Source organism: Dunckerocampus dactyliophorus, chromosome 8 (assembly GCF_027744805.1).
Source record: "Dunckerocampus dactyliophorus isolate RoL2022-P2 chromosome 8, RoL_Ddac_1.1, whole genome shotgun sequence".
NCBI lineage: Eukaryota > Metazoa > Chordata > Actinopteri > Syngnathiformes > Syngnathidae > Dunckerocampus > Dunckerocampus dactyliophorus.
The window spans coordinates 29,892,860-29,919,091 of record NC_072826.1 but is presented as its reverse complement, the minus strand read 5'-3'; the positions used below and the strand labels follow the sequence as shown (position 1 = coordinate 29,919,091).

The window sequence follows — 26,232 nt, the reverse complement described above, 5'->3', positions numbered from 1 at the left end:
TCGGGTACAGATTGCGTAATGACACGGGTACTTGAAAGAAAATACATTGAACAGCCATACATGGGACTCTTTCACTGTGTGCACTGCTTGTCCTAAAAGTAAACAGTCATATCAGTCTCAATTAATGTGCTGCTCTTAATTGCAAGTCACAAAGCAAACATCCGCTTTGAACACGGAAGTAGTGGAAGTACAATACTTTTAATGCAAACAGTTTTGCTAGCTCTCGCAAAGTTTGTTTTTTCCATCATTTTTTTTCTCCATGTCCCCTGGGGGGGGGGGGGGGGGGGGGGGGGGGGGGGGGGGGGGCGCTAAACGCTATTTTTAGTCTGTGCTTCGTGATGAAATTGTACGTAGTGGGAGAATGAAGGAGACAGTGCGGACTCATTCGAAGGTCGATATGAAACAAGCCGATTACAAACATTCATCTGCTATTACAACTCACAGGCGGCCATCAATCCAGAATTTTCTGGTGGCTTGTGCAACAAAAAACAATAAAAAAAGAAATTGCACCATCTAGTGGTTGTTGGTAAAATAGTCATACATCCGCTGCCTTTAGCGTCTGTGCGGTCAGTTGACGTTTATCACAAGAGCTTGGACTCTCCGCTGACGGACGGTTGGCGGTGCTGCTGCCGTCTACGTGTCCACGTTTGCTGTGGCTGTGACGTTGATACTTTCGGCAGTTTTAATTAAAAAAAAAAAACTCTGGTGGTTTTCTTCTAGTCTTCTCCTTTTCTCCGCTCCACTGGGGTAACCCCACTGATCTGTACTAATAAGTCTGGATACACCATACGTCGCACGCGCCCGTGCAAGCCGCTGAAGCCACAGAGCGGCCATCTTACCACTCATCTCGTACGTAGCAGACTACATTGGCACAGCGTACATAGTGTACAAAGCTGATGAAGAGGCTAACAGAACATCTATATTTTACATTAAAAAGCGGGGAGATTCTCCCATTCCTTCAAGTAACGCAACCTTCGTCCCTTAAAAACCATTTGATACGTTATTGTCTATCTTTTGGCTATATTAAATGTACTTTTCCCCTTCCAATTCTCATTGCCTTTGGGACAAAATTCTACTGTGCACCCTGGCTCAGCACTCCCCTATAGCAATGATAGTTTTACTCCTCTAGAAAGACATTTTCATTTGAACTGCATATCCCATCCCTTTTTCCACTAAAATCCATGGTCATCATCCTTTACTTTTTATTCTTACTTTCATACAATTCACTATGCTCTCGTCTGTACAAAATATGAATCATAAAAGAGAGTGACTAAAATCATTTAACATTTTGCTGATTTTTTTTGTTTGTGTTACAAAATAGAAATAACCTCTTTTCTGATATAGAAATATATTTTAACAAAAACCACAGGAAAAATATGTAATATAATATGTAATAATGTACAACCCCTGGCAAAAATGATGGAATCACCAAACTCGGAGGATGTTCATTCAGTTGTTTAATTTTGTAGAAAAAAAGCAGATCACAGACATGACACAAAACTGAAGTCATTTCAAATGGCAACTTTCTGGCTTTAAGAAACACTAAAAGAAATCAAGAAAAAAAAGATGTGGTAGTCAGTAACAGTTACTTTTTTAGACCAATCAGAGGGAAAAAATTACAGAATCACTCAATTCTGAGGAAAAAATTATGGAATCATGAAAAAAACAACAACAAAAGAATACTTCAAACACACCACTAGTACTTTGTTGCACCACCTCTGGCTTTTATAACAGCTCGCAGTCTCAGACGCATGGACTTAATGAGTGACAAACAGTACTCTTCATCAATCTGGCTCCAACCTTCTCTGATTGCTTTTGCCAGATCAGCTTTGCAGGTTGGACCATTTTCTTCAACTTCCACCACAGATTTTCAATTGGATTGAGATCCGGACTATTTGCAGGCCATGACATTGACCTTATGTGTCTTTCTTCAAGGAATGTTTTCACAGTTTTTGCTCTATGGCAAGATGCATTATCATCCTGAAAAATGATTTCATCATCCCCAAACGCCCTTTCAATTGATGGGATAAGAAAGTGTCCAAAATGTCAACGTAAACTTGTGCATTTATTGAAGATGTAATGACAGCCATCTCCCCAGTGCCTTTACCTGACATGCAGCTCCATATCATCAATGACAGTGGAAATGTGCATGTTTTCTTCAGGCAGTCGTCTTCATAAATCTCATTGGAACGGCACCAAACAAAAGTTCCAGCATCATCACCTTGCCCAATGCAGATTCGCGATTCATCACTGAATATGACTTTCATCCAGTCATCCGCAGTCCACGATTGCTTTTCCTTAGCCCATTGTAACCTTGTTTTTTTCTGTTTAGGTGTTAATGATGGCTTTCGTTTAGCTTTCCTGTATGTAAATCCCATTTCCTTTAGGCGGTTTCTTACAGTTCGGTCACAGACGTTGACTCCAGTTTCCTCCCATTTGTTCCTCATTTGTTTTGCTGTGCATTTTCTGTTTTCAAGACATATTGCTTTAAGTTTTCTGTCTTGACGCTTTGATGTCTTCCTTGATCTACCAGTATGCTTGCCTGTAACAACCTTCCCATGTTGTTTGTACTGGTCCAGATCTTAGACACAGCTGACTGTGAACAACCAACATCTTTTGCAACATTGCGTGATGATTTACCTTCTTTAAGAAGTTTGATAATCCTCTCCTTTGTTTCAATTGACATCTCTTGTGTTGGAGCCATGATTCATGTCAGTCTACTTGGTGCAACAGCTCTCCAAGGTGTGATCACTCCTGTTTAACTGCAGACTAACCAGCAGATCTAATCTGATGCAGATGTTAGTTTTGGGAATGGAAATTTACAGGGTGATTCCATAATTTTTTCCTCAGAATTGAGTGATTCCGTCATTTTTTCCCTCTGATTGGTCTAAAAAAGTAACTGTTACTGACTACCACATCTTTTTTTCTTGATTTCTTTTAGTGTTTCTTAAAGCCAGAAAGTTGCCATTTGAAATGACTTTAGTTTTGTGTCATGTCTGTGATCTGCTTTTTTTCTACAAATTTAAACAACTGAATGAACATCCTCCGAGACTGGTGATTCCATCATTTTTGCCAGGGGTTGTATAAACATTGTCTCCAATTGGGGGAGTCATTTGAAATTCAGGTAAACAACAAAAAAACATATTTTTTTATATTTGCAAGGAACCGCAAATTATTTAGTAGTCTAGTCGTGGTTGTTTGTTTACATATCCCCCACGGCCCCATATGTAAAGCCGTTATGACTCAGGTATGGTATGATAGACAGAATTTTAAATAATGATCATACCCGAGTCCTTATGATTAAGCTCAAGCACACCTGTTGTGCGACTAACCTTGCATTTATCAATAATTTTTTGAGACATCTCGGGACCCTAGGCCAGGGGGGTCGGGAACCTTTTTGGCTAAAAGAGCTATGAAAGCCACATATTTTAAAATGTATTTCCATGAGAGCCGTACAATATTTTAGGCTTTAAAAAGTCTCAGAGTTTATTGTTTTTAATAAGATTGTTAAAACATTACAAACATTGAAGCCACCCCCTCATAAAGGAAATACTTCACCATTGGCTCCGGCCACCCGAAATGCGGTAGAAAGTGGATGGATGGATTAAAATAAATACGAACGTTTTATATTTTGAACATGTGATTTCTGTAATGTTTTACTTTAAAATGTCATCAAAAAAATGTAAATAAATAAATGTTGTGTTAAGAAATGTCTGAGAGCCAGGTGCAGTCCTCAAAAGCGCCACATCTGGCTGCCGAGCCACAGGTCCCCTACCCCCGCCTCAGGCAAATGCCCCCGTTTGCCTAATGGCAAGTCGGACAAAGCCCTTGTATTTGCATCTGTACCTAATGAAGTGGCCAAGTGAGAATCATGCATGAAATCAGATTGCTTCCGTTTATGAAATACTAAATGAGTGAGGTGGGATGAGCCACAGCTCCTCTGATGGTGTGGGAAATCTAACTTTCTTCATCATGTTGATGCTCATGCATGTCATTTTCATTTGAAGACATTACCTTCTTTCCTTCTTCTTAAAGACCCCACCCCACACACACAAAAAAACACCATCAGGTGGCGTTCCTGTAGAAGGACAACATGTCGTCCAGGCTTTGGGAAGAGCCTTGAGGAGGCTGCTGAGCCTGGCCGGGCTTTGGGGGTTGGGGCGGCGGCTGAGGTTGGATGGGGTCTGTGGGTTGAGGGGGCGGCTGAGGTTGGATGGGGTCTGTGGGTTGAGGGCGTGGCTGAGGTTGGAACTGGCCCGGCATCGGGGGCGGACACGGTGGAGGATACTGGTTGTGGTAAGGCGGTGGAAAGGGAGGAAATGAGTAAGGTGCACTTATAAAGTGGGGAGGAGCATAAAGGGGATAAAAAGGAGGAGGTGGACACTGGAGGTTGACGGGGGGAGAAGGAGCAGGAGGGCGACATGGGGGCGGGGGCTGTGGCTGGACAGGGGGGTTGTGCAGAGGAGGTGGAGGACCAGGAGGAGCAACTTCAAGAGGGGCAGGCTGCGGGTCTTCCTGGCTCTCGGCTGCCCCATCTGGGACTTGGATCCCCTTGAAGGGCATTTTGGGAATCTTCTTCTCAGGGATGTGTATCTTTGCAGGTCTCGGCCGCTTCTCATCTGTAAAGTATGCAGTGGGAGGCGCAAACTCGGACTCTCGCTCTTCCTGACGCCGACTTTTCCACTGACTGAACATGGATTCTAGAAGAAAAGAATAAATCAAATTCAATGCGCATGCCTTTGAATTTAAAACTAGAAAAGCACTCAGAGCGCCGACCTCCGCCAAGCGCCATAGTTCCCCCCATATTGGGATTTACACCATAGAACAGTCCTTCATTTATTTTATCTTCATATTTAAATTCCTTGACCATGAAAACATACCATGAAAGGACTTTTAAAAAAAAAAACGCTAACAATGCTAACACCTAACATAATAGCGCAAAGTGTTTGTAGAAGTGTCTACCTCTGAAAATGCTAAAAATGTTAATTATGGCAGCATGCTAACTTGCAAACATTAGCGTGATAACACCTCGCATGATAGCATTAAGTGTCTGCTTAAGTTCATATTCATGAAAATCACAAAAAATGCTAGGGTGCTCATGTTAGCATGGTAGCATTGCTAGCATGCTAACAGCCAGCATAATAGTGTCTACCTATGAAAATGGCTAAAAATACTACTTTGCAACAAAAGAGCAACTCCTGCAGCGATGCCCTTTGGTACCTTTGCCTCGGTCCCATTCTCGGACATGAGGGACGCCAGGTTTGGTGTCCCTCCTTTCCTGAATCTCCACCTCCACCTTCTTCAGTCTGCTGACCTCTGGCGGATCCTCTGGTGGAGGCGATGGCGCCATCGCGTCTTCCTCTTCTATGAGGAACAAGTCACCAGAAGTTGAAATGACAGAAAACATCTTCATTAAAATCACCAAAAATAAAATAAAATGGTGTTATTCGAACCTTCACTCTCCGCCTCGACATGTTCCTCCTCTTCCACGACGCCCTTTGCCTTCATCTTCCTCTGCTTTATTTTGGCCAGTCTGGCCTTCAGGACGGCCTTCTTCTTCTCTTTCAGGCGTTCTCGCTTGCTGCGCTGGTCTGTTGTCTGAAATAAGGAGCGGCTACCTTGATTATACAGTACCGCTTTTTAAACAACAAAGGCAGCGTGTTGACTCATTTTCAGAGGGCCGTGCAGCAATCCCTCGCTACTTCGCGGCTTCACTCTGTCACAGTTTTTCAAAAAGATATGAATTGAATACGGCCTATCATTCGTCAAAAATATGCACATGTAAGCAAATTTGACATTTTTTGCCTAAATTTAGCACTTTCAAGTCTAAAAATGGCTAAACAACCTAAACGTAAAGAGACTGCTGCCCCCGGATAAGTGGAGGAAAATGGATGGATGGATGGAACCTAAAAAAGAAATATAAGGCATTCAGAAGGCGCATTCTAAGAAGTTGTGATGATATGCAGTATTTAATACAGGCCACCAGGTGTCAGTGATGTTACCACCACAGGAAGTACTGTGCAGGACAGGAAGTACGCAAACAAGGAACTTTCCCAATGCTAGCATGTGTCAGTCTATGTCAACGATGTCCAAAGTTCGGTCCGGGACCCATTTTTATCCCATGGCTGTTTTTCCAATTGGCCTGCCGCACATTTTAAAAATATTATTAACTCATTCAATCCCAGCCATTTTTTAAGATTTTATACGATTTTAACTGATCTTTCAAGGCACACAGAATATTGTGTTGTGTTGCTATATAAACATGGAACCTACCAAAAGAAACATTACACTCCCGTCTTTCATCAGGGAAAAAAAGACTGTTTCTACCTTTTTGCGTTCTTTAGTAATCAGCAGTAGAACATAGGTAAGTTTCAGGAAAATATCAGTTCCTGACTAAAAAAAGGGAGAAAAGCAGCTTTTTGTGAAAAGATCCATTTCAAGCATAACTTTCACTTTGACACAAATATTTTTTGCTTTTGCGACCGCTCAAATATCTAAACAACTATACCAGCATAAACAACACAAAAAGGGTTGTTTTACACCAAAATAACAATTTATTTACAAATATAACACCATCAACTAGTTACAATTTTCACATTCGGAACTGAACTGTGTGTGTGCATGCGTGTGCACGCGTTAAAATGTCGCTACAATGCTTTAACCTTCAGCACGCTACACTCCTCCACGCTCTTCCACTTCCTCCTTCCTGTCACGTGTGATTTCTCCTTCGACATGAGCGCTTATCAAACGCACTTCTGCCACCTTGTGGTCATTTTTATGAATTAAAATTGCTCTGAAAGTGGAATCCATTAGTGAAAAATTGCGTCATCACATCTTTTTGCCTCTCGGGGACAAAAAAAAAAACTTAAAAAGGGCGTATAAATACGTTGTTGGGATCGAGTTTATGAAAACATAACTACGCCTTTGGTATTGAATAGAAAACAACAACAACAACAACAAAAATAACAGCAAATAATGGAAAAAACAACATTTTAAAAGAGTAATGTGAAAATAATAGTCTTAATTTTACGAGAATAACATTATTATGAGAAAAAATAACATGATTTTAGTAGCATTAAGTTAAAAATATTAAAGAAAAAAGACAATTGTTTAAAACACATAATATTATGAGAACCCTGATGCCTCCCTGGGGAGGTGTTCAGGGCACGTCCGACCGGTAGGAGGCCTCGGGGAAGACCCAGGACACGTTGGAGAGACTATGTCTCTCAACTGGCCTGGGAACGCCTCGGGATCTGCCGGGAGGAGCTGGACGAAGTAGCCGAGGAGAGAGAAGTCTGGGCTTCCCTGCTTAGGCTGCTGCCCTCGCGACCCCACCTCGAGTAAGATATTATGGCAAACTAACAAAACAACCAATACATTTGTCATTTCCGGAAAAATAAGTTGCGGAGTGTTGCAAGGATAAAGTCCAAATCTTATGGGAATAAAGTGATAATATTACGAAAAGAAAATGTACAAAAATTATTTAAGACGACAGTTAAAATATTTGGAACATTAAAAAAAAAAAAAAAAAAAAGCAAAAGTGCTTTTTCACCTCCATCACAAAGCGCAGATACACTTTTTTCTTGAACTATATATACAGGGTCAGGCAAAATGATCTGACACATTTGTAGGCTAGATAAAAGGCAAATAAAGTACAGAAACAAAAACGTGTTTTTATTTTCGAAAAGTACATATAATGCCATTTTTTCCATATAATGCCATTTTGCTTTGTTTCTTTATGATGCCCTTGTTTTTCGTTTCTTTTTCAGTCGCTGCCATGAATTGGACTGCTGAGCATCACGCTTTCATTGTGGAAACGTTTATCAAAACAAACGAATCTGTAACTGCAACACAACGAGCGTTCCGTTTGCACTTCAATCTTGGTAGACATGATCCCGTAGCAGCAAACACCATCTTGTTATGGTTACCAACTTCACAGCTACTGGATCTGCACTGAGTGTGTGGACAATAATGGATCCCATTTGACTGATTTCATTTTGAAAACATAATGAAACAGAATGGCATTCTATGTACTTTTCCAAAATAAAACACTTTCTTGTTTCTTCACTTTATTTGCCTTTTATTTAACCTACAAATGTGTCAGATCATTTTGCCTGACCCTGTATTTATATAGCTTCTTAGCGTTGCTTTACAAAATATCAAAGTGGCTCTTGCATCCTTTCATTTTTCACTACATGGCCTTCACTGGAATAATTTGGACACCGCTGGTCTATATCATGTTTTATTTTCTCTTATTATGTCTACTATATTGGGTATTAGGAGCATAAAGGTGACTATAGGGGTGTTATTTCATGTCTACAGCGCTCTAATAATGTTCAAAAGTTTATTTAGAAGGTCATTAATGTCTTGTTTTCTCTTATTATGTCTCCTATCTTGGGTAAAAGGAGTGTAAAGATGACTGTAGGGGTGTTATTTCATGTCTACAGGGCTCTAATAATGTTCAAACGCCAATTTAGAAGGTCATTAATGTCTTGTTTTCTCTTATTATGTCTACTATATTGGGTAAAAGGAGTGTAAAGGTGACTATAGGGGTGTTATTTAACTTCTAGAGGGCTCTCATAATGTTTCAGGGACCCAACATGTTGTCTATGCTGCAGCTACAAAAAAAAATGGAATTTATAAATAAGAAACCTTATTTGACACGGTCGGGTCCGGAACCAATTAACCACGTGGGATTACTGAAAATCTATATCGCTATACAAGCTGTTCACTGACTACTCTAAAGTATATCCACGTTTCATTCCTAAAGCATTGCCCTTTAAAAAGATATCAAATATATTCTGAAATATTTCAGAAGACATTAAAACGGAGCTGCTCACCTGATCCCGGAGCATGTCCAGCGTCTGCCTCTGCTTTCTCCGATGCTCCTCGTCCTGAGAGAAGGCAAAGTAGCCCACACCGAGCTCCCGAGCCTCTGTGAGACGACACAGAAGCACCAAAGTGAGGAACGTCAACTCCCAACCACTGGCGCCCCAACGATCGCCAACCTTGAGCCCTGATGTCCTCATAGTGGATGGGTCCAACCGGCTTCTTCAGAGCTTCCTCCTCTTCTCGCTCCCACTCCTGCCTCTGGAGCTCTCGCCGCATGTCCTCTGACAGCAAGGTCTTGTCAGTGGTCACTCTCCTAGAAGGAACGCATTCCAAAAAAAGGTGTACAGTGTGCCGTTCAATGCTGTAAACACTTTTTTAAATGTCGATTACCCATTTCCATGAAGGTCTTGGTCCATTTTCTTAAAATCTGGCAAGTCTTTCTTCATACACCTTCGAGATCTTCCCAATGCATCCACAAAGTCCACCCTAGAAAGAAAGAAAGGAGACGATCAAGTGTTGTATCAGGTCAACATGGAAGCAGATGTGATAGACTATTACCATTCCTCATCTGGGTTCTGAGGAGGGGGGATTGGGGACAATCTTCCCGTTTCTTCATCCTCACTTTCTGCGCGTCCCTCTCTTCTTTTGTCAATTATCTTCTGAGCAAAATCCACCAGGTACAAGCCCTCCGTTTCTTCGTCTGATACATTACATACATTATTGTACATGCCAAGCACATCTAATGAGATGCACTTGGAGTGTGACATACAACAGACCTGGAAAGTCTCCTTTTGTCATCTGTTCATAGAGTTTGGCTTTCTCCTCGAGCTTGCTCCTGAAAGGAACCGCAAACTGATCAAGTACCACGGGATATTGATGTTTAAGGCCACAGAATCCGAGCAATACCTACTTTGCATTGTCAATGCTTCTCTGCTCCTCGGCCAGCTGCTCTGCATCCTTGTCAGCTCTTGCAGAAACACCCGAATTTTGCTTGGTCCAAACGTTTGGTTTCTGCAGATGGACCAAGGCAGCAGCCTGAGCACACAGCTCGTTTGGACACAAGACGTGAAAGCAATCCCTACCTTAACTTTGGGTTTGGGTTTAAATGCAGCGCCGGAATGTTCTTGCCCAAGTCGCTCCTGTTTGAATTGCTCCTGCTTTCTGTACAGTTCGGCTTTAAGGTCCACAAGCTGTTAGAAACAAGCGACACGAGTCCAGCCATGGAACTTGATGTTAGCATGTTTGCTAACGTTCACAGTTTTGGAAGCGGTATTTAAACGCCACGCGGCGTTGACGATGCTCGTCAAATTTATAACTTACCGAGGAGGCAGTCACGTCAAACGGTTTCTTCTTTTTATCCATTTTTAAATCTTTTGTTTAGTACAATTAGCACACAGTTGTCGTAGACTCGTAACTGTACATGTTAAGTGACGGCCTTTGAACTTCTTCTACGGTTTTGCTTGTTGGCAATGCTGCTATACCACCAACTAGTGGCCATACTGCTATACTACACCAGTTATCATTGCGGCAAAGCAGATAGGGATTGCAGTCCCATTCGGTAAATAGGTGCTAAATTTGGACAAAACAGCACTCGGGCAGCTGAGTCACACATTGAACAACAACGAACGTGCTTTAAATAAATTTTAAAAAATCATGTCCACCTGAAGAAAAAAGGTCACATCTGAGTGGCGGAGAATGCATTCATTAGGCTTATTTCTACCATCAGGAACATAAGAGTGCTCTGACCTACATGGCTGAATAGTGTTCACCTGGCAACGTGTGTTTTCCACCCATTCTTCTAGTTACACTTGATGTACACCTTGTAAGACACTTAAGACTTCGGGTGCTGGATCTCAAAATAAAAAGCCCTACAAAGGTACATTGCATCTAAGTGGTGTCCCTTAGTGCTGCTTCCTTCAACCAACAATGTGCTTTAGCGTGTACATTCCACATATTATGTGCTGTAGCTTCTTGCGTGTATCGCTGAAAAAGACAACTGCAGGATTTAAACAGTTTAATATGTTTGGCACACTGTCAAACTAAACAGTATCTGCATAAAGGACACATTAAAGATCCTGAATCAAACAAACCAAAAAACAAGAGAGGCTTATAAAGAATAACAGTAAAACCTTAAGTTTCCTCCTCTCCAACATACATAAATACAGAACAAGGGCTACGTAAGCCACAAACTAACATTAGAGCCCATCGACTGTCAGGTTCAGATGCCGTAAAGCTGAGTGGTGTTGTTTCGGATGGTGGTCAGGACCGTGGGTATGTCCTCCCCCTTCAGTCGGCTCAGCTCTTGCAGGGTGTGAATGCCCATTCCCGGATGGGAAAATTTGCAGAGGTCTTTGCTCACCTGTCAGAGCGGGAGAGATGCAGGAATACAAACGGAGTTTAGTAGTTCATTCAGGCTGCTGGGAAAATATATTTCATGCACTCACATGTGGACATTATCGGATATGGATGAAAAGCATGTCTAACATGTAAATTCATTCATATCCACCACGACGTTGCATCTGATGCTGCTGTTTTTCTTTCTAGGCAACAGTGCAGTGTATGGGATTTCATATTTAACACAGAGTTGTGATTCAAGTGTGGCATTCATTTTTATTAAAACAAATATCATCTTTTTAATCACATTCTTTAATGGCCCAAGGGGCGGTTATGAAAGATCCCAATTAACTCTGCCTTGTATCAAATCAGTTTTAGTGAAGCAGTTAAGACAGTGCAGTAATCCCTCGTCACTTTGGATTTTGTGGCTTCACTCTATCAATGGATTTCCAAATCATGCCGTTTTGACTTATTATAAGGGTATTATTCAAGTTAAAACAAGATTTCTTGTTCAGAAAAAAACACAGTCTCATGTGCACAAGGCCTGATGATAAATAAATTGTGGGTGCACGATAATTATTGGGCTGATATGAGGGAATTATGAAGTAGTCCGATAACATCGTTTAAAATGATGCTCAAATGAGTCGAGATTACCTGTACTGTGCAGGTGAGCAAATCAAGCGCTCCTTTTTTTCTCCCACCTGTGACGCAAGAAGCCGGTCATACCTTCCCCTGAGCTCACTTGTAAACAAACATTTACTTTCCGAGGAAGACGTTTCACGCTGGTTGTACAAAATGCTCCAAGATGAGAGGGGAAAAAAAACATGGCACACACAAAAAAAACCTTATCAGCCACCTGAAACGTTTGAAAAGGTTTGCCGGAGACCTCCGTGGCGTCACACCGGCTGCTTGGAGCGTGTGCCCAAATACAGTGCACCTTGCTGGGCCACAGCAGGTGGCTCCTCCCGCTCTATACTCTGGTTTTCCTGATAGTAGTGATGTGGTAGTGATATTTGATTAGGACAAATCAACAGGTGCACTTGGTCACATCCTAATTTGTTGCAGTCCTTCTTACCTCCAGGTGTGCACAAACTACACTTGAAATCGAAATAAAAAATGTAGACATAAGGCCGGGCCGCTAGCATACACACAGCGTGCAGTAGAGTGTAATGTAGGTAATGCAGTGGAAATCAAATTAGTAGATTGTGCACGGTGGTGTAGTGGTTAGCTTGTTGGCCACACAGTCACAGTCTGGAGATCGGGAAGACCTGGGTTTCTGTGTGGAGTGTACATGTTCTCCCCGTGCGTGGGTTTTCTCCGGGTACTCCGGTTTCCTCCCACATTCCACAACCTTGCATTTTACGTTCATTGGAAAATCTAAATTGTCCATAGGTATGAATGTGAGTGTGAATGTTTGTTTGTCTATATGTGCCCTGCCATTGGCTGGTGACCAGTCCAGGGTCTGTCGCCCGAAGTAAGCTGGAATGGACTCCAGCATGCCCCCGCGACCCTAATGAGGATAAGCGGCATAGAAAATCGATGGATGGATGGTGATACACTTTTTTTTTTTTAATATACTGTATATATTTTGTCATTACATTTTTCTTAAAAGTAATGTTAAAATGTCGTGTCATTCTCACAGACCCAATCATGTGTATCGCCTCATCATGACACCCCATTTAAGTCTACTATATGGGGTATTAGGAGTGTAAAGGTGACTATAGGTCTATATGTCTAGAGGGTTCTAATGATGTTAAAAAGCATATTTACAAGTTCATAAACAGGTTTTCTACGCTGTTAACTACAAAAATGTTCCATTTATAAGTAAGGGATCCTAAAATTCACCTATCACGGTCGGGTCTGGAACCAGTTAACCGCGATAAACGAGGAATTACTGTACACTAAGTCCCCTACTAACGAACATCCGACGTGCGAACATTTGGAGATACGAACACAAGCCGACTGGTCTATTTTTTTCATGTTTGACCAGCAGAGGGCACTCTGACACTGCTAATGGGACTAACAGATACAGGAAGACAAGGAAGAGGAGCGAGGAAGGCTAAGAGTTTTATGATACAACCCGGACAGAGTGTGTGATTAAAGTTGATGAAGAGTTAATAGGCCTGCTTAATTCTACACCACCCACAGAACACTACCTCTTTTAGAAGAGTCTAACCACGATGATTTGTCCTTTTTTCAATAACTCCTCCTCCACCACCACGACATATGCTCGACCACTCCTCTTCAAAGGTAAATAACATTTATCACTACATATTATTATATAATTTTTATTGTTGTTTTTTTCATTAATTATCCTGGTTTAATATTACTACTGCATCCAAACTCATATTTACATACATACACATATACTGTATATGTATACATGTACATGTAGTACCTATATCATTGCTAATATTACCTTTTCCCCTACTTAAGAACAATTCGACTTACGAATGGTCGTTTGGAACCAATTGTGTTCGTTAGTTGGGGACTTAGTGTATTGGAGTTTTCCTGGTATGAAGGTGTGGTCCTGGTATCATATCCACCAGAGAAGGGTCTGTACACATGCAGCACACACACACACCATTACGACTACTGCTAGCATTTCTTTTAAGGTGTCAACGTGAACATACCATTCTCGGCAGGAAATACGGCGCATCGGTCTCCAACACGATGCGGCTGAGCGGCACTTTGCGGACAGCATCTCGCACCTCCAAGGCGCTGTAGTAGGTGATCAAGGCCGTGAAGCCCACGTAAAGGTTGGGGAACTCTTCCAGGAAGGGCTCAATCACCGGATAGCTGTTTGTAAAACAGTGCCTGCGATCCAAAATCCATCAAATCACGGAAGACAAAAACAAAAAAGGGGCCACTTTGATACTTTGTAAACCAACACATGTACATATGCTAATTAGCTATATGCAGCTCATGAAAAACTCATGTAATACAGGTGATATGCTACTAAAAATGACCTAACTTAATAATAATAATATGAGTTTATTCTTGTAAAATTGAGACTTTCGTTCTTCATTTGATTATGACTTTTGTTCTTAATATTTTTACTTTATTCCCGTAAAGTTACAGCTGTTTTTTTTTCCATTTCTGATGTTTTTTTTTTATTTTCCAACTATTTCATTTCAGCTTTCCGCTTGTAAATTTTCTTCTCGTAATTATAAGTTGATATCTTTTAAAACTATACTGTATTTTTTCTTTATTTCAACATTACTAAAGTGATATTTTTCCTCATTTGACAAATTTATTCTCATAAAAGTTTTTTCTCATTAGAAAATTGTTCTCTTAATATTTTGACATAACTCCAATTTCTCTAATTTCTAATTAATTTCTGCTGTTGATTATTTTTGTATAATTTTCCAAATAGTTCAACTTTCTTCTCCTAATATTTTGATCTTATTCCCATGTTATAGATTTCCCCCAACGTGGTTTCCAAAAATTACAACTTTATCCATTGTTTTTTTACTTTAAAAAAGAAAAAAAGCTTCTTTTTTTTTTTTTTTAAATATTTCAACTTCATGCGACTGAAATGACATTTTTCCTCATACTATTACTTTATTCTTGTGAAATGATGGCTTTTTATCCTTGCTAGATTACACTGCTGCTGCTGCTGTTTTTAAATTTCCTTGTTAAATTCAATTTTAAGATTGTGCTGCGGGCCGATAAAATCACAGCCGCGGGTCGCAAATGGCCCCCAGGCCACACTTTGGACACCCCTGGTGTAACTGCTAAAAGTTGAAAATACAGACCTGTGAATTTTGTAATCCTTGGGGACGCACTTCTTCAGGATTCTCATCAGGTCGTCATCTGCATCCCTGCAGTGGATGACCACAGGCTTCTTCATGGCCACAGCCCACTGCAGCTGACGCTCAAACACCTTCACACAATGACGACACTCTCTTGCTCCACCACGCCTAACAGACAGACCGTTTGACAATCCTGATTCAGCTTACCTCTTTTTGCTTATCGGAACACGTGGAGTTCTTGTGCGAGTAGTCCAGCCCCATCTCGCCAAACGCCACCGCTTTCGGGTGCCCCATGGCTTTCAGTATGCTGCGTTCATGGACGTCGGAGTACTCATTGGCAAAGTGAGGGTGGCACCCAAACGCCCCCCAGACCATGTCCTCAGCCAGTAAATCTTCCCACAAGGCCTCCTGCGCCATGAGGCGGGGGTTGCAGAAGTCTGTGATGCAGCCGCCAAACTCGTCGGGAAAGCTGCTGCTGTAGACTTTTTGGAAACGGCCAAAGGATCCGCGGAAGCGTAGCTTTGCGTAGAGCATGTCCAGATGGCAATGGGTGTCTATGAAGCCAGATGCACTGGAGGGGTAGCGTGTCCAAGTGGGTTCAAGGTCCCCCATGGACAGTCTTCTCCTGGGGCTGCTGTCATGGAGAGATGAGAAAGGCAGGGAATGGACGGAAGAGCTGGCATACGATCGCCTGCGTGTGTTTGCAGAGTTTCCTGCTCTCATGGGTGAACTTAGCGGCAGTGCAAAGGGGTCTGCTGAATCGATGATGCTGAGGGAGCGCGCCGTCTTGGCGTCCACTCCGGCTGCAGCAGTTTGCTGCTGCTTGCAGGACACAAAGACAGTCCTCTGGGACATGGAGATACTCCTTGTGTCCCAGATGTCGCCCGTGGAAGCTGTCGCTCCAAAGCTGTCATTTAACGACGGCGTGAGGTACCGCCATCGGTCGGAAGGGTCATCCATAGAGGTCATACAGCAAGACAAAGAATCTGGAACAACCTCAAGAAGTGGGAGGGACGAATCGCCGTCCTCGGCTTGAGGTTCAGGCGACACAAAGTGTTGGGAGGGCTGAGAAAAGCTTTCCTGTGTCGTGTCGGCCTCTTCTTTGAGCACAGCACTCTGAAACACAACAACAGGACCGGAGGCGTTCTTTCCCACAGGACTGCAATCTATCTGTGGCATTGGGTTGGTGGCCGGGGTGCTGTATGACATCATCGTCTAATGTTCACAAACTCTCGATTCAGTGTTTGCGTGCGACGGGTAAAACGGAGCTTTTGGTTGAACCTCATCTCACGTTTTAAAGCTTTTTTAACAACAGAACATGACCTCATTGACTGACAGGTAGGCCTGTCACCAGAATCAATACACCAATTAATCGTACGATATCCGCTCTCTTTGCTACGCCCTATAGAGTGCACTCCTTGCTAGCTGTGTGTGTCGCGTGTTACACGATCAAAAACCTTTTTCCTGTCATGTATATAACGCCACCTGATGTCAATTTCAGCCCGTTTGTGCGTCGTCATTTTATGACATGAAAAAGTTTTGTGTCAAAGACAATAAAATAAATCACACAAAACGCTGGAACCTACATGTCCGCTGCCGCGATTCCCGAAGTATATCACCCAGGGATGCTCCGATCAGGGTTTTATGCTGCCGATACCGATCACATAGATTAGGTGTGTACATTTTTAAATGTACTATTGGCTATGTTGGGGGTCATCAATGGTTTTTCTTGTGAGAGCCACTTTTACAAAATGAAAATGGCCAAGAGCTACTCATTTTTGTAACATTTATTTTCCCGGCTTCCTTCAACCCAAACAAGGACCAATCAGCAGGAGTTTCTTCGATCGACAAACGAGCGGACAGGATGCTAATCAGTATGCTCTCGCCGCTAAACACGGATTAATACTCAGCATGTCAGATTTCGTGGAGCTACTTGACATTTCTGAAAAAGAATATAGAGATGTAAAGAAAAAAGCAGCGGCACGGGAACATATCGGGTAAGTTTACATTCGTTTACGTGAGCTCATCTTCAATACTAGCAAGAGTACCGCTTTTCCTCCTCTGAACTACTCGGATACCCCAAAATTTCCTCCACACCTGACAGCCAATCAAAACCGTGGCAGACTCTTGCAATTCGCTCTGGATGTGAGCGCGTCGTTCCCCGTTGTGGCTGGTCACAGCCGCTTGTCGCCTCCCGTGCACAGGGTTTGCTACGCGTTGGCGATGAGTTTCGACAGTCGCAGTCGGCATGCTGCAGTAGTAGGGGGCAGAGTTGGTCGGCGTTACGAATAAAGTATCAGTATATGCCGATACCATGCTTTTTTTTTACGGAAATGGGTCGATACTGATCGGTCGCCGATCGATCGGAGTGCCCCTAATATCACCCCAACTCATTTTGCATCCAAAACATGTACTTTGACCAAACTCCCACAAAACGTTACAGCCCATTAAAGGTAAACAGCGTGTTCCACACACCATGTTGATATCAGTCAGTCAAGGACGCGTGTATATGCAAATGAGCTGACATCTGCACGGACACACAATGTCAACTTCAGAGCACTTCCAGGTTATTTCTCCGTTTTTAATAACAAAACTGACACTGATTCAAAACAGGGTTAGGCGATATGGACCTTAGCGTGTATCACAATATTTTTTGGATGTATCACGTTATGACAAGATCACAATATGACAAGACGCACATTTATTGATTGATTGGTTCCAAACTGCGCAATACAGCAGGTGCGTTTAGTGTCTGCGTTTCGTATTCATCCATCCATCCATTTTTTATACCGCTTCTCCTCTTTAGGGTCGCGGGGGCATGCTGGAGCCTATCCCGGCTGACTTCGGGCAACAGGCGGAGTACACCCTGGACTGGTCGCCAGCCAATCGCAGGGTACCATTCACACTCACATTCATACCTATGGACAATTTAGAGTCTCCAATTAACCTAACATGCATGTTTTTGGAATGTGGGAGGAAACCGGAGTACCCGGAGAAAACCCACACACGCACTTGCCTGCGTCAGTGTAGATGTGCTCGCTGACACTGCATCACGCTTCATGACACACTCTGTGTTTGCACTCGAGATGGCAGAACAAATCTGTCGTGTTCCCGCCTTTTGCCGTCAGCGTTGCTTTGCGAACTTTGCATATCGTGGTCTCCTGCTCCGCTCCTGCTCTATAGAAACCAAAGCACCTCCATATTAGAGCGGCACCTCCCCCATTCATCTATAGTCTCCGCTTGTCCTCCGCCTTCAGCCATGCTCATTTTCTGTCGTTTTGTTGTCTCTGCTCTGCCTTTCTCCGCCACCACTGGACCACGCTAAGGGCCCTATGAAATCTGTTTTGTTTTAATTTTTTCCGTTTAAATTTTTTTGAATTCCATTTTCCATCTATTCTTCCCAGCACAGCGTGTGTGCTTTATGGGTTAGTGAATAAAATGCCTAAATGCCTGCTAATTCAATGCAAAGATCCTTGCAAGATACATCAATGGACAATTTTGCCCAGCAATTCAGAAATGTATGTGGCCTCCAATGCCATATTCAATTAAAGCTTTTGTAATGCGATAGTTTTCGTGGCTGTGCGTTGGCAGTTAAGTCCGACCCGGCAGACGTGTTTGTTTTTGTTTTGGCACGCCTGCACAGAGTGAAGGAAAGCAGGAGGAGGATGCTAGCCAAGACACTACACTGCACGCAGGGATCGCTACAGGCTGCAGTGCGTTGAAAGGCGTTTATCGGCATATGCCGATCAATCGGAGCATCCCTCATTTTAACTTATTTTTACACTCAAGTGCTAAAAATGCTTCTTAAAACTGCCCATGCGGTTAATAAAAGGTAGTATATTTCTATTCTCATTGTGTGCTGGCCTTACCTTTCCACCTGCTTGCACCTGTGCGTCATCTTTTTGCAGAACTGAAACACCAACCCGAGAGGCGGACCGCTCATCTTTTCTATCCTCACATTTACTTTCCCGCTGTGCCGAAGGGATGAGTGCGCTTTTGGTTGGGGTGCGCGTCACCGCCCTGCTGCCGACAGCTGCGGTTAAAGCCCTCTTGTAAATAGCCTTTAACCCCTCCTCTGGCGTCCTGTCCTTCTTTTTCATGATGAAGGAGTGAGAGGGGTGAGCGGATGCGTCGCTTGTTGTAGACACCAGCTGACTGGAGTCCTGGGAGATGACAAAACAACCTTGCTACGTCAATAAGTCCCGAGTGTGACTTGTCAAACACATTTATTTACCTTGAATGAGTCAAAATTCAACCTGGAGCGCTTCCTCAGCTCAATTTTGCTTTGAGAGGCGGCCACATCACAGAGCACCTCCGCCTTTCTCTTGGGGGTGTCCAGACTGAGCTCAGCAAAGTCGCCTGGTCCAGGTGACTCACTGAGGGACAAACCTTCTTTCGGTAGCATTGTTCCCAAAGAGGGCGTTCTCTCCTGGAAACACGGGGGTGGCGAGGAGGCCCTTCGCAGCCACTTAAAAGTCACCTTCTTCCTGCTGCTGTCCATGTCGGAGAACCTAGATGCCGGCCAGAAAAGACACTAGTACACTTAGCGAGCTGGAGCCTATCCCAGCTGACTTTGGTCACACAAACAAGCACTCATGGTAGGAATGCATTTTCTTCACCAATTCCAACCCAATCCCGGAATTTACATACATATCCGATGCCGGAGCTCTTCTGCTTTAATACGCCAAAAGAATATCAGCAAATTTAGCTAGAAGAACATCAGCCAACGTAGCCGTCTCCACACATGCAATGCTTCCACGCACACACAAGCGCTCATCCTGAAGCACAGTCAGGAAACACAAAATCATTATTGTTGATGTGGTATGAGGCTGTAATAAACTCCTCTCGACGCATAACGACTGTTTTGTGTGGCCGTCAGACGGCGCCAATGTGCAGTGCATGTGTGAAGACAGCCGCGTTTGCTGATACTCTTTAGGCTACGTTTTTCTGATATTCTTTTGGCTATGCTTGCCGACAACATTAAAGCACAGACGTTGCTCAAGAATCGGAAATCAAATTTCAGATTACGCTTGTATTGGAACCCAATACCAGGGAATATGCAGACTCCACAGGGGATTCCAACTCTGTGCCAACAACTAACAAAATTCATGAAAAAAGACACAATGTATTGTAGATTCTGTCACATAGGTATTAATTTAACAGAAGAGCATGTTTATTATTGTCACCATTTAATGTGTCTATTATTAGCATCATTAAAAAGGTGATTCCTACTTATTTTACAGCAAAAAAGGCCAAAATAACAGAAATACGTGCCAGCATGATACAGTCCAGTTCTATTGAATGGAACCTTTGAGGGTAAGACCTCTTACCTTACGTTAGGCTCAATCAACTATTCTATCGTTGTTGTTTTTCTTCGTCGTCGTAAGTGAAGTGACTACTTTATGCTACACAAGTGGAAACTTAAGAAGTGGTGCTCCTATTAGCTAGCATGCCGCTCTTTAACCAATTAAGTGCTCGCTAGCTAGCTCAGCATTGCGCGTCACCGCCGTTAACTTGCCTGTACTATCAAAATGTTCCCTTTTTTTCAAAGCGAAATAGTGATCAACTAAACACAGACTTGCTAAACGTCACATTATAAACGTGGCGGCCACGCACAAAACGCACGACGCCGGCGTCTCTATGTGGAGTTTATTCGGATAAAATGTCGGAAGATCTTACCTTCTTTTGATGGAAGAGTAGAGGTTTTCTGATGGAATGATGTGTGCCCTCGCAACCTTTCAACTGAGGCTGCCCCTACCAGAAAGCTTGGACGAACTTTTGTTCGACTGACTTTTAGCAAAGTTTCATTTTTGAGTGGATTGTCTGGAGCAGGTTGCTCATTTTTTTTAAGCGGCGAGACGCTAACGCCAGATGGCGACAAAGTTCAGCTTTGATCTCATCTCGCGAGATTTGGTGCCTAAGCCTATACAGATTTCAAAATATGATTCGACACTTCTTAGTTAGCCTGACAATAACGAAAATTAATAAATTATTGGTTTATTTTCGTGAAAGAGGCACAAACACTGAGACTAGCAGCTAACAATACAGAATGCCGTACTTGTTGGTGTGAGGTTTGAACGGCTGAGCGCTTTTCGCTTGTACTTCGTACTTCCTGCTGGGGGCGCCACAAAAGAGCAAGTCCTTCACTTTGAAGCCTTTGCACGCCTTACATGTCTTCATCAATTGCGTCATCGTCGTCACTGGTGGTTTCATAATGTAAAATGCTTTTATAAATGCATGTGAGGCGCTGTGCTTTTATGCATGCAGCTTGTTAGCTTCCTTCACCATGAGTGAACAATTCAAGAGGGACGAGGTGGGCCACTGGAGCTACGCGTCGCTTTTATCGCAAACGTCGATCCGACAGCGGAGGAGAATTTCAACGTCAAGCTAGCAGGAGGGTTTGGAGGGGAGGAGCGAGCCGGTGTAGTGTACGGTTGTGCCTCGATGCAGCGGCACAATCCAAGTTAGACAAGAGCGTCAAAAATAGACATTTTTATTATTATTTTTATTTTGGCAGACTTGCCAGGCTGTGTTTTAAGATGTGTAGTGAAGCCTGCCTTTTTTTTTTTTACAAAGTGGTGGGCGTACACCCAGGGCTAGGTGCGGGTTTGACGCGATATCACATCCGTGAGGAAGGAGGCTTTTTCAGGAAGACTTTCTTCAAAAGTGGTTAAAAAAAACAAGAGTGTGACAGAGATGATAGATTTTTCTCATCAAGCTCTCGGGACATGTTAGTGTTAGAACAACCTTTAATAGCGACATGCATGAGAAAAAAATCATAAATTTGCGAGACAAATGGCGCACATTTATTGAAAGTTGTAAATTTACGACACAGGTGTCAAACTCAAGGCCCGGGGGCCGGATTTGGCCCGCCATATCATTTTATGTGGCCCGCGAAAGCCTTGAAATAATGCATGTCAAAAGGACACTTTTTAATTTTAATATTATTTTTAAAAAAATATTTGTATATATTGTAATTTTGTTAATTTTTTTGTAATTAATTTTGTCTTTACTTTTTTAAGGTGTATTTTTCATGATTTTACTTTTATACTATTGTAAAATTATATTTATATTATTGTATTTTTATATATGCTGCAATTTAATAATTTTGTTTTACTTAACATAAATATTTAAATTAATAAAAATTTTAATATATAAAAATATTTTTACAATAATATTTTTAAAATGTAGTATTTAAAACATTTTTACAATAATTTCAACATTTACTGTTACATTTACAATACATTTAAAAATAGATTAAAGTAAAAACAAAATTAATATTACTAACAAAAACAACTTTAAAAAATAGTTTAAAATCAAAAAGACAATCTTTCTTGCTAAATGTATTTGTTGTCAATATTGACAGAAAACCTTCCAAATCCAATTTAAAATGACTATTTTTTTATTAGTTATTAATGAAAAATGAATGTAGTAATTAACAAAATTCGAAAATAGAATTATAAAAAGTGTCTCTCTGAGGATAACCATAACTGCGATGTGGCCCACGGTGAAAACCAGTTTGACGCCGCTGATTTACGAGAATAAAGTCAGAAATTTTGGAGAAACACTACGGCAACAATAGGAGTGGACCAAGTTACAACAGGGCCACCATTGGCGATACCACGACGGACTATTAGGGCCACATTGAAATAAATAATAATGTCAATTTACAAGAAAAAAAGTCAAAAATGTACAAGAAAAAAGTCGTAATATTACGAGAATACTCTTGTAAATGTATAATAATATATAATATTATATAATACTCCTTGTGTGATAGTGATAGCTTTTAGTTGATTTTTTTCAAGATCATTGAATGATTTTGTGATTTTGCTTTCAATTTGTTGATCACAAATATGAGCAAAATAAAACACACGATATGACGTCATACCAACAAATCCGACGACCGGTAATTCAAAAAGCGCTTCAGTGAGGACAGACTACCAGTACTGTGCGGGTGAGCAAAACAAGCGCTACTCCTTATTCTCCTGCCTGTGACGTTAACGGCCTGTCGTAACTTCCCCCGAGCTCACTTGCAAACAAACACTTTTCCGAGGGAGACATTTTGCGTGCCAGTTATACCAAACGCTCCGCGATGAGGGGAGGTAAAAACCCCATCTCAAACCCACCTCTGTCTGACAATATCGCCCTGTGACTTCCGAGTTTCTGATGAACGTTTTGGACAGTTTGAAACTTGGAGGTGGCGTCTCGCATCTATTGGCTTTGGAATGCCGCCACCACATCAGCACACACAAACATCACTACTGCTGTGCTACAGTATTTATTATAAACATCACTCACGCGTGTCCAGCTACTGTATGTTGGAAATGTTATGTTGCTGAGTTTATTGGATAAAAGCTGACACCAATAGATGATCTTATACAGCTCCTGCTCAAAGCTTGACATCGTGGCCACCTCCGTCGTCGGCATGGGAGCGACTAACCAGAGTGGTTGCAATTCCCAATTCCCAAAAAAGAGAGAAGTTTGCAACAGTCGTGATGGATTTGAGACATCACGGCACAGTCAGACAGCGTACACAGTATACATATTCATCATATACATATATCATATACATCAGCCTTCTTCTATGCTGTGGGCTGCTGGAGAGGGGGCAGCACGGACAGGGACAGGATCAATAGGCTGATCAGGAGAGCGAGCTCTGTCCTGGACGGTCCTCTGGACTCCGTGGAGGAAGCGGGGGAGAGAAGGATGTTGGCTAAGCTGACATCCATCATGGACAACACCTCTCACCCGCTACATGACCCTGTTGTTTCCCTGAGCAGCTCCTTCAGCAGCAGACTGTTACACCCACGGTGTAAGAAGGAGAGGTTCTGCAGGTCCTTCATTCCGACCGCTGTCAGGCTCTACAACACCTGAACCACCTGAACCATGTTGTAGTCACTATGTATTCTTTACTTGCGTATCTTGCTTGCTGCTGTAACAAGTGAATTTCCCCGCTGTGGGATAAATAAAGTACAAATACAAATACAAATACAAATATTCAAGTGTAGTGTAGCAAGTGTTCCATTTAAGGGGCCGGCGGTGCAATAAAGAAAACTGACAGCTTCACAGAAGACACTTGGATGACATTTGACAAATACCACCTGGTCAAACTACTACGAATACAAAAGAAGAGTTCAGTCTTGTTTGGCCTCTCATCGTCCAGTCCGAGAGTCGGCGGGGGCTTTTGTGACTCACTCCCCCTGTCCTTGGACTCTGTCTAGGAGATGGCGCTCTACTTGTTGATTCAAGCCACGTAGACTCTTGGTCAAACTGGGCGGATCCTCCAGCTCCTCGATGAGACTGCGCGCTATCTCCAAACTTCTGTAGTCGTCCGGTTCCACCAGGCGTCGGATCACCTGGAGGGCGCGGTCCTTCAGGCTGTAAACTGCGTCAAAGATGGAAGGTGAAGAAGTGGTTCAAGTCATCGGCGGGGGGCTCAACGAACCCGGGCTTTGTGCTCAAGATGCAGCTCAACAAAACCTGAATTCCCCAAACAGAGTTAAACGGTACCACGACGATGAATAAAAAATCCAAACAGAGGCAGCTAAGAATGCGCGTAACAGGACTCGCCTATTCTGTTTATAAAGCCTTCTGAAAGAAAAATCCAAAAAGCGCCAGCAAGGCTCCATTTCCATAACGTGAGCTGCATATTAATCAAGCTATCGTTATTGTTATTAACATTGCTACGCCAAAGAACTACATTAGTGCCGTAGTGACACCTCGCCACACCAGAGGCTAGTTACTTTTGTTTTTGATGCTAGGCGTCGCGTTCCTTTCGATGCTGCTATATGAAATCAATGCACCCAGGAAGGAAGTTCCCGAAATACTGTAAGTATTCCATGTTATGATGAATGTACCTGTTACTACATGCTCACGGCATGGAAATACTATAAGTATTCCATGTTATGATGAATGTACCTGTTACTACATGCTCACGGCATGGAAATACTATAAGTATTCCATGTTATGATGAATGTACCTGTTACTACATGCTCACAGCATGGAAATACTATAAGTATTCCATGTTATGATGAATGTACCTGTTACTACATGCTCACAGCATGGAAATACTATAAGTATTCCATGTTATGATGAATGTACCTGTTACTACATGCTCACGGCATGGATAGAAAACCACTAAACCTTGTTGGAGCTTTTTTCATAGGCGGAATAGTTGTGTCCCATTACGTGTATTAATTAGCTACCTCTTTTTTTTTTTACCTGTTTTTGTATCTTTAGAACACACAGAAAGACCAAAAAGCGCACTTTTCCCTCATCTTGAATAAAACCACACTATAGTCGCCCCTTTTCCACTTTAGCCCGAAAGGACATAAGAACTTTGAGTACTAAAAGTTCCTGGGCATTTGGTGGAGAAGGGTTTATATATCGTATTAGCTGTGTTGTACAAGTTGTTGAAGTGGCAATGACACACTGAGGCTCACCTGGTAAGGTGATATTTACAAAGGCAGCACTTCCACCAGCTGCCAGAGCAGGAAGGAAGAGCTCCTTGCCGTTCACCCTCAGCAGATCATCACTTTCTGCATCTTTAAACATCCACGGATGGCCTGGGTGTCACACACACACACACACACACACACACGCCAACAACGTGACCATCTCACTGGGAAGGGTGGGCGGATCGATACAAATATCGATAGTATCTGAACCCAGGAAAGTATCAGTATATCGGATTGATGCTAGCGTGACTTTTCCGGTCTCTTTAATTGTACTTTCACAAATATCTGTTATATGTATTTACTATTGGACACAGTTAGCGGCAAAAATCCCAACCATCGACCAGACACTATCGATATCTGTAACGATCCGCCCCCACCCCTGCTCACTGGTATCAATGTACAAGTGCTGTGCCGTACCCACGAAGGTTGTGACTTTTCGCCCAGTCCTTGGCTGTAAGTCGTTGTACGGCTGTGGCTCTCCGCGGAAATCTATCCACAGTGGCCGCACCACTCGGGGACTGCGGTTGCAAAAGACAACACTCGTGGGAATGCGGGTGTTTAGGGAGCGGACCAAGGGCAGCGGCTGATCCCCATCTTGAGACATCGGTGCTGCGAGTAAATTAGCGCTAATGCTAACTTTGTTATTTGGACTACGAGTAGTCGTCTAACAAACGCTAACTGGTGTACAAGAAAAAGCGAGGGCTGTTACTTTAATCGACCTACTTGGTTTAAATTATTCAAACCAAAAACACAAACGCTGCTTAAAAAAGAACAACCAAAAAACAACGTAACAGCCCTTACACTGAGGCTTGTATGTTTACCTCTCCATTTCCGGTTACAAAGCACGTCACATG

General features: G+C 42.6%; 3 protein-coding genes across 4 annotated transcripts; all 3 read right to left on the bottom strand.

The window, feature by feature from the left end:
- Window positions 1-1,601: 1,601 nt before the first annotated feature.
- ccdc174 (coiled-coil domain containing 174) lies at window positions 1,602-10,311 on the bottom strand. The gene is made up of 11 exons (XM_054785370.1): window positions 10,153-10,311; window positions 9,915-10,022; window positions 9,743-9,843; window positions 9,609-9,667; window positions 9,391-9,532; window positions 9,223-9,318; window positions 9,009-9,145; window positions 8,841-8,935; window positions 5,454-5,598; window positions 5,221-5,364; window positions 1,602-4,700 (listed from the first exon to the last, which is right to left on the bottom strand). Exons 1-11 carry the CDS (start codon window positions 10,192-10,194, stop codon window positions 4,066-4,068), a joined length of 1,704 nt encoding a protein of 567 aa, XP_054641345.1. The 5' UTR covers window positions 10,195-10,311; the 3' UTR covers window positions 1,602-4,065.
- Window positions 10,312-10,422: 111 nt separating this feature from the next.
- On the bottom strand, window positions 10,423-20,797 carry tatdn2 (TatD DNase domain containing 2). Of its 2 annotated transcripts, none has more exons than XM_054785368.1 (7): window positions 20,601-20,797; window positions 19,156-19,432; window positions 18,791-19,084; window positions 15,129-16,037; window positions 14,925-15,052; window positions 13,800-13,983; window positions 10,423-11,191 (listed from the first exon to the last, which is right to left on the bottom strand). In XM_054785368.1, exons 2-7 carry the CDS (start codon window positions 19,420-19,422, stop codon window positions 11,051-11,053), a joined length of 1,923 nt encoding a protein of 640 aa, XP_054641343.1. In that variant the 5' UTR covers window positions 19,423-19,432; window positions 20,601-20,797; the 3' UTR covers window positions 10,423-11,050. The 2 variants fall into 2 exon arrangements, with proteins under 2 accessions (XP_054641343.1, XP_054641344.1); XM_054785369.1 differs by lacking the exon at window positions 20,601-20,797 and adding an exon at window positions 20,252-20,415.
- A 2,375-nt stretch (window positions 20,798-23,172) lies between these two features.
- Window positions 23,173-26,232, bottom strand: vhl (von Hippel-Lindau tumor suppressor). The gene is made up of 3 exons (XM_054784654.1): window positions 25,796-26,232; window positions 25,364-25,486; window positions 23,173-24,306 (listed from the first exon to the last, which is right to left on the bottom strand). The coding sequence occupies exons 1-3, from the start codon at window positions 25,980-25,982 to the stop codon at window positions 24,113-24,115; spliced, it is 504 nt and encodes a 167-aa protein (XP_054640629.1). The 5' UTR covers window positions 25,983-26,232; the 3' UTR covers window positions 23,173-24,112.

What these genes read in the sequence shown, in the direction of transcription:
- ccdc174 (XM_054785370.1), bottom strand. Translation starts at nt 10,194, where the DNA reads ATGGATAAAAAGAAGAAACCGTTTGACGTGACTGCCTCCTCG. An exon ending in AGAAGCATTGACAATGCAAA is followed by an intron (nt 9,668 to 9,742) that starts GTAGGTATTGCT and finishes GGTTCCTTTCAG; the next exon opens with GAGCAAGCTCGAGGAGAAAG. An exon ending in GACAAAAGGAGACTTTCCAG is followed by an intron (nt 9,533 to 9,608) that starts GTCTGTTGTATG and finishes GTAATGTATCAG; the next exon opens with ACGAAGAAACGGAGGGCTTG.
- tatdn2 (XM_054785368.1), bottom strand. Translation starts at nt 19,422, where the DNA reads ATGGACAGCAGCAGGAAGAAGGTGACTTTTAAGTGGCTGCGAAGGGCC. An exon ending in TGAATTTTGACTCATTCAAG is followed by an intron (nt 19,085 to 19,155) that starts GTAAATAAATGT and finishes GTCATCTCCCAG; the next exon opens with GACTCCAGTCAGCTGGTGTC. An exon ending in AAGGATTACAAAATTCACAG is followed by an intron (nt 13,984 to 14,924) that starts GTCTGTATTTTC and finishes TTTGGATCGCAG; the next exon opens with GCACTGTTTTACAAACAGCT.
- vhl (XM_054784654.1), bottom strand. Translation starts at nt 25,982, where the DNA reads ATGTCTCAAGATGGGGATCAGCCGCTGCCCTTGGTCCGCTCCCTAAAC. An exon ending in AAAAGTCACAACCTTCGTGG is followed by an intron (nt 25,487 to 25,795) that starts GTACGGCACAGC and finishes TGTGACACCCAG; the next exon opens with GCCATCCGTGGATGTTTAAA. An exon ending in TGTAAATATCACCTTACCAG is followed by an intron (nt 24,307 to 25,363) that starts GTGAGCCTCAGT and finishes TCTTTGACGCAG; the next exon opens with TTTACAGCCTGAAGGACCGC.